The sequence below is a fragment of the Trematomus bernacchii genome, unplaced genomic scaffold, assembly GCF_902827165.1.
Source record: "Trematomus bernacchii unplaced genomic scaffold, fTreBer1.1, whole genome shotgun sequence".
In the NCBI taxonomy this organism is placed as follows: domain Eukaryota; kingdom Metazoa; phylum Chordata; class Actinopteri; order Perciformes; family Nototheniidae; genus Trematomus; species Trematomus bernacchii.
In genome coordinates, this window is record NW_022987387.1 from 788791 (window position 1) to 796459 (window position 7669).

Consider the following 7669-nt stretch of genomic DNA (forward strand, 5'->3'; position numbering starts at 1 on the left):
AATGTCCAAATCATGTGATATTTCAAATGATGAAATATATTTCAAATGATGAAATCATTAGAATAAAGAACCAGCTACAAAGTGGTATTACTTTGCACTATTCAAAAAAGGTTTCTAACTTTTATGTTTTATACTGTTATTAGTGATGCGATTTTTAAATAGTATGTTTTTATACTTTGTAAAACAAGTGCCTTAACACTGAATGTGGTATGGGAACGGTTTCTGTGAAAGGAGGGAGTAAGAAATGTTCTAATACCACAAGTTGCTGCTATTTTAAAAAGTGATATTGAATGTTAAAACTAAAAGTTATGCACAAGGGAAAACTTTTACACCAGAAGACCAACCAATGTATTGTTTGTATTTTTGATGACGGTTATTTGAACCATTCCATTTTGATAGTATGTTTTTGATATGAGTTATGTACTATGCAAAGTTCAGATGAAGAACTCATTGATTTCAGTATTGTGTTCACACCTTAAAAGGTGTGAAAGGAGGGATTGTTAGAAATTAAAATTCAATGTTTTATGGCATGATTTAGTCTAAAACATACCGTCAGTTTAAAAGCAGTCAGATGAAGAACTTATTACTTTTAGTATTGTGTTCACACCTTAAATGGTGTGAAAGGAGGGATTGTTAGAAATTAAAATCAATGTTAAACAGCATAATTCAGTCTAAAACATATCGTCAGTTTAAAGCTGTTTTATTGTGGAAAAGCCCGGAAGTTCTCAGGAAATCAATGTCAAGCTTTTATTCTGAAAAATCCTTTATCCGGTTAGCTTGTGACTAATGTTGCGTTTTCTGAATGTAAAGTGAAAATGACTTGGAGTGTTACACACAAACGTACGGACTTTAACACTACATCGATAGACGTTAAGATATTATTACTGCTGAATATTAAATGAAGGTCTAGTCGATCGTAGTGTTTACAGATACGTGAGAAGCTATGACGTCAGAGGGAATTTCCGTAAAATAAGAACTGTGCCGGAGCGGAACCACTAGGACTTCTAAACTAAGTATTACAGCTGTTTATAAGGTATTAAATAGAAAGTCATGACAGAGATAATGAGGAGAAAATGCTTAAGGAAGTAGGCAGAGAATATCAATGTCGAAATCATCTGTGCTCTCGCGATATCGAACCGGCAAATGAGTAGGGGGCCACCCACTATTTGCACAGCGGGGGACAACGAGACGTGGATAAAAAGGCAGGACGAAAGATAACGCACGCTCTTCCCTTCGCTGCAGCCTCCCTCAAGACAACACCGGCTTTGTCTCTCCATTCACCATGCTTGTTCTTTAACCACGTTACTTAATTAAACTACCCATTTGAACCTTTTCAGAGACTCCATTAGTCTCGTTATTTTAAGTTTCTTTCCTGGGAGCGAGAAGATCACAAATTATCAACATAACCAACAATAATCTCTCATTATGTACAATAACATGGTGGATTTTGTGAAAAACTGGCATCTCACTTTGGACTTTAACACACACAACTAAACTTGATCGATACATATTTCCATGGTGTTTGGCCCATCTAGCTTTCAAAACCTTGGTGTCAATTGGTATTTGAAGAGTCTCAGCTATCTCACAGCCCCATTCTATTACATGTAAAGATAACATTTTACTTGGACCGAAAATTACTCGGTTAGGGTCAAATGTCTGCCAACTGTAAGCTATGTGACTTTGGTGTTTCTTGGCCAATGTTTTAGTTATATTTTTGAAGCTTTTTAATTGTTTTTTAAAGAAGTTGTGCTTTGCTTCATAGCGCATGCACCAGCTATGCAAAATTGGACCAATTTTACGAATACATGTAGGGTAATGCACCATAAAATGATGCTTTGGTAGCAGCCTCTTGTTTGGAAACACGTGCTTGAACAATCTGTGATGTTCTGCGATCAAGTTTTTCAGAAAAACAGTAATTCCCTTTGTTAACTTCGGAGAAAATACAATGTTTACTATTTGAAGCAAGAGTAGTAGCAAATACCAGTGTTGATCATTTGGAGAAATTAAGTCTCCAAAGATAAGCGGTAGATTGCGAAGTAAACACCAGGATTGGATGGCATTTAACCCCAAGTCATTTGAGCCCTCTGTCAACTTTACTGCAGGAGGTTTGTTGTTTTGCTCCATGTAACCATAGTTAAAGCTCTTAATTCTTCTCTCAACTTCCTTTGATGTGGTGCCATTGTCTATCAAGTGAAGTATTAGCAGTTTCATTTCATACTGTGCCACTCCCTCCAAGATATCATGCATGATATCGACAGAGAAATTTGTACATATACTGAAGTACTGCAAGGAATTTAGAGAGCAAGAACGTTTAACACCCATCACATATGGAAGAGTTGGATTTGTCTCCATTTGTCGGCAATGTTCTTCATGAAGTGTTTCAGTTCGCATAACTATCTTAGGTGAATCTTCATCAAAGACTGTCTGAAAGTCCTCTTTCTCAGCGAGACAAAAGCGGCAACAATATCTGGCATTGAATGATTCAACAAAACCAAACAAACAGTGGAGACCAAGGTTGTCACCTGTTACTTGGACAATAGTTCCATACACTGGATGATCAAACAAGTGAACCATAATTCCATCCCTCTCAAGTATTTGAATATCTTGCACAAGTGGATCAAGGATTTTAGAAAAGCCATACGTTTTTATGTCTTGGGCATGAAACAAAGCGACCAAATGAATATTAAGGAGAATTGAGTTGTATTTTGGAGAAATATTTCGCAACGTAAAATAGATTGCTCCCAATTTGTGTATTCCCCGTTTTGATCCTAGAGGATTTGCAGTTTCAAAATCGTCATAGAAAAGCTGAATCTGAAATGCATGTTTCTGTTTTGAAAAAAGAGCATGACTCTTAAAAAAATCTCCATCACAAAAATCATGAAGGACATTTTCTTTTGAAATGGTTTCAGTCTGCAGCATCTCCTTTATATTAGGGTGTTTGTAAATGAACTGTAATGTTTTCAAAATTGGGATGTAAACAAATGTATCAGTAACAACAACCTGTTCATAACTTCCAGTAGTCCGATTGCGCAGGGTATCAAATCTTGTACCAAGAACATATTCTACTGGGTCTACCCTTCCCCACTTCTCTGTAAAATATTGCCTTCTCTTACTTTCTGAATTTAATACACCAAAAGGATTTTCCATTTTTTCAAAACACTGATCGATTTTACACTCAATGTCACTTTTGTGAGGCTCCTGTAAAGATAGACACTTTTTTACAGACTCTTTTGCTTGATTATGGATATCATAAACAATCTCTTCCATGGAAATGACCAAAGAATTAATGGTGGTTTCACCTACACCTGCCACTTTAAGTTCAGCTACTGTTGCTGCGCAGCTGTCTACGAGACTCTTATCAAGAAGGACTGCGTCAGAAGGGGTAGTTATTGATGGCAAATCATCAAAATGACTTGATGCCAAATCTTCAGCTGTAGAGGGCCCTTCACCAGGATCAGAACAAGGTGTGTGTGTTTTATTGAGATGCTTTCTAAACCCGGAAAAAGTGCCATAAACTTGAGAACAACCAGCCTGACCGCATTTAAGGCGAAGTGTTTTACCTGAACAATGTCCGTGGATTAGCTTCAAGTGTTTTATCAGGGAATTAGAATTTGCCTGGGAGCTTTTGCAAATAAAACACAACATTTCAGTGTTAGCTCAATACAATATTAGAGCCCTCAAAACAATCTCAGTATCAACTCAATTCAGCATCCGAGCCCTCAACTCTGCAACCCTAGGATTCACCTTAGTGTTTTCCACATCGATTTCATAAATCGTGGTTTGCAAGAAGTTGTACACATTCACCAGATCCTGGTTGTAGGAGGTACCAAAGACGAAATGAGCTTTGAAAAGCTCATCAATACAGGCAAGACAGTCTGGTGACTTACATGGTATTGCGTGCTTGTCAATCACAATGAAATACTTGTGAATCACACTCCTCTGGGTCCCCACAGCAAGCAGATAGGGTTGACGGCTTTCCATGATGCTGTCCAGATGCCCCTGAATGCTGGTCCCAGTCTGTGACAGAAGAACTTAGTTAGCCTTATTCAAATAATAAACGATTCACAAACTGTTTAAGAAGATGCATTTAAAATTACACAAATACCTTATCTTACTTTGATTTATGAACTTTAAAAAGATTCTCAGGATTATGAATGTGGACTTAACAGTAAACTTTCTTTTAATTTCATTGAACTGTTACCTCACCTTGAGAAACTTCACAAGATGCTCACTGGCTTGTCTGGCTGAGAGCTTTCCTGGTCTCTTGCGGCCCTGAGTTGACGGTGGCAGAAGGTGCACAAGGACCATAAGGGATGACATATCGTTGTCCCATCCTGAAAAAACAAGTACAAATGTGTAAACAGTCATTCCATTTGGCCTTAAAACTAATTATCCGTTCAATGAGAACAAATATTTTATTCCATTGTACCATTTTCCACTTCTGTTGTGGATCCAGCATTTTGAACCAGGTCTTGAAGGTCGCCTGTCTGTGTGAGGCCACGGCTTTGGTCAAGGACTTTCTTCTTGTATACAGTTGGCCACCTTTCCAGGAACTTTGCAGAGGTGACATCACCAAACATAAGATTAAAGTCCTGTTCAATCTGCAGACAAGATGGAATAAGACAGAAAAGTAGACATAAGGGTCATGAAAGATTTAACATCCCTAACCAGGCTTTTGTAGAACAGTAATAAGGCAGTCAAAGATCCACATACCATTCCTGGTATGTCTAGGAATCTTGGAAACGCAGTGAATATTTCAGAAGACTTGACTGGGTCATGAAGCATCTTTTGGCGATATGTGAAGGTCTGCTTCATCTTCTCCTTGACAATTGCTTCATCAGCTGAGTGCTTCATCAGTGCGATAGCCTCGCAACACAGGCTTTCAGTGGTTAGACAGTTTGCCTCTGTGAAAGGGCCTCTATCAGCTTTTGGACCACCTGTTACAGAGGTGGAATGTTTACTGAATACTGTGTTTGACTGCTCTTTACATACATATGACATTTTGTTTTAAGTTATGTCATCAGATGAAAGTAGATTAATTTGATTCAGAAACAGAATAAATACAAACTACAAAAGAGTACAAGATTTAGAAAAACAAGAGTATACATTAAATTATTCTCCAATCATGTGTTATAAATTAGATTTACTATCCACCTACAATACAAATCACATACCTGTTAGTGACTGACGCAGGGTCTTCTTTTGTCCCTCTGATGCTCCCTTTTGAACAAATTTCAGTCTCCATGCCAGGTACCCACTACCATCTTCTGCATTGTAATAATGCTCCTAAAGTAAAAGGGTGTAATTCAGTTTGATGAGCAGGTTAAATATAGTTTTTATCTCCTTAAAACTACACACTGAACTGGGCATTAATAACATTTAAGGAAAGCTTTAGGAGAGATGACAAATATGGTGGGCATACAGAAATGTTGATAGCTCTTTTATGGAGGTTATTCCCTATCTTTATTCAAGAGCGTGGTCTTTCAATTTGAGAGTATCATTTATTGATTTCAGTGCAAGTGTTTGAGCAGGAGCAGAGCAAATCTAAGTGCAAGCAGGCACTATTTGGAGTGCGAGGACAGGGTTTGAGGGAAAGAAATACAAAATGTGAACATGAAATCAAGAAATTATGCTCTCAAATTGAAAGACCACGCTCTTGAATAAAGATAGGGAATAACCTCCATACTATTTAGCTGAACTGGAAACATCACCCAACAGTGTAATAATTTCCACATTTACATTTTGAGGACGGAAAGCAAAAGTCCCAGAGAATTGTGTGACACCTAGTTTCTAATGTACTTACAAAGCCAAACTTGCTCCTAGGATCGGCCAGGTTTGGGAACAAGGAAGTGATGCCCTTTGCGTATTCCTCTTTAACACGCCTTGAAGGACTTGTCCTACAGACACAGACACACACAGCGTGAGACAAACACACAACTTCTGTAAAAGAAGGGTGTTGTACTTCACCATATCAAGTCAATAAAAGTGTCCTTGGTGTGTAGGTATGTTATGATTTTATGAAAACATACCCATGATCACTTGTCATTTGTGCAACCAATATCTTGACCATATCGCGTCTCCTGGAATCTGTTAGACTTTTAGTCCGAGCATACTCATTCATGATCCTCTCTCCACCAGGTTTGTTCTTCAGAATGTCTTCAATCATCTTAGTGGAAGTAATAATAAAAAGAACACACTGAAACGTTTAAAACAGTCATAAAATATCAAGTGTAAAAAAACACACTATAATCATTATTTCTTAACTTTCATTCATCTGTCATTTATCACTACATTTTCAAGTTTGTTAAAACTTTCAGACAAAGGCTGTAATGAAATCTGCAGAGCTTACTTTGGCTAAACGACTATCCTCTTCTCTCTTTGTAGAAGCAGGACTACGCTGCAGTATGATGGTGTCATCAGAGTCCACATCGCTGTAGCTTGTAACGGAGGCGCTTGCAGAGGAGCTTAACGAATCTGGAAATCATGTTAACAGAAATCTGGTGTGATTGACAATAACCATAACACAATTTAAGTGGAAATGTCTATTATTACTCAAAGAGTTGTTGTTAATTATACATGGAATGCAAAATATTCACATAAGATAAGCCCCACTACTGATTTAAGTTAAGGGAAAATAAATGATGATAAAATGATTGTAATAATGAGAAACAACAAATCAGCAGATACATTTGAGTGTTAGGGATAAATATGGGGCTCCAAGATGGAAAGAAACTCACCATTTGGATCTTGAGGCAAACAAATCTCCAGGACACCAAGGTCTTGTTTCTGTATTAGAAACTCAAACACCTCCTCGTCAACTTCAGTCTTTGTTACATCAAAGACTTTTAAGTCCAAGGTGGGAATGTCAAATTTCTTGGCAACTGTGAAGACAAAATAAGAGTTGTGATGAAATACAGTATTTTGTATATTTGTAAAGAAAAACCAGAAAACTGAAATCAAGTCCATCTTTACTTCAAAATGTTTACCCCAAAACTGACTGCACAGCAGCCTGAGTAATACAGCAATATCATTATTATTATTTATGCAATGAATAATGATGCATAGAAATGTTGAGGTCCCTAAAAATAGAGAACCAATTACTTTCTTTTAACCCTCCTGTTGTATTAGTTTTTCTGTAACAGCAATAATATTTCTGGGTAAATTTGACTCAGTGCATGTTTAATTATTCAAAAATGGTCAGAAACCCCAAAATCCAGATGTTTTATTTGTACATGGTTTGTACCTTTTATTACTATCAATGAAATCAATATTTAGTGCAATTGTGTTATTCACCTCTCACAAATCATGGTCCCATTAGAATAAGTCACTTGTTTTTCACAAAACATTTACATTCAAACACATTTTTCAAATGTATCTTTTCATTGGAAAAACCTTGATATAAAATACTTTAGTTTTGCATAACATAAAGAATTTTTTACATTTTCAAAAATGTTTTCCAATCGGTTGATGTTGATAGAGAGTCGAGACACCTCTTCTGTTCAGGGTCAAATTGACCTGTTCACTTAGAATCAAGCCAAATGAGTCATAAGGATTTGTATTGAAAGTGTTTTATTGTAACAGAGCGTGTGTGTGTGTGTGTATCGTAAAGGTTTTAACGGTACTACTACTTTTATCGATCCGGTCTTTTAATGGTACTTTTATCAGTTCT

At 36.9% G+C, this 7669-nt stretch overlaps 1 protein-coding gene across 1 annotated transcript; it reads right to left on the reverse strand.

The window, feature by feature from the left end:
• Positions 1 to 3498: 3498 nt before the first annotated feature.
• On the reverse strand, positions 3499 to 7307 carry LOC117485465. Its single transcript, XM_034134022.1, has 10 exons — positions 7301 to 7307; positions 6738 to 6881; positions 6350 to 6474; positions 6030 to 6166; positions 5804 to 5897; positions 5175 to 5286; positions 4714 to 4937; positions 4430 to 4601; positions 4207 to 4334; positions 3499 to 4017 (listed from the first exon to the last, which is right to left on the reverse strand). Exons 1-10 carry the CDS (start codon positions 7305 to 7307, stop codon positions 3700 to 3702), a joined length of 1461 nt encoding a protein of 486 aa, XP_033989913.1. The 3' UTR covers positions 3499 to 3699.
• Between the last annotated feature and the right edge of the window lie 362 nt (positions 7308 to 7669).

Bases quoted from the DNA above. Each gene is read 5' to 3' on its own strand.
- LOC117485465 (XM_034134022.1), bottom strand. The intron at 4,335-4,429 runs GTACAATGGAAT...TTGTTTTTTCAG, and splicing joins CACAACAGAAGTGGAAAATG to GATGGGACAACGATATGTCA. The intron at 4,018-4,206 runs GTGAGGTAACAG...CTTCTGTCACAG, and splicing joins ATCTTGTGAAGTTTCTCAAG to ACTGGGACCAGCATTCAGGG.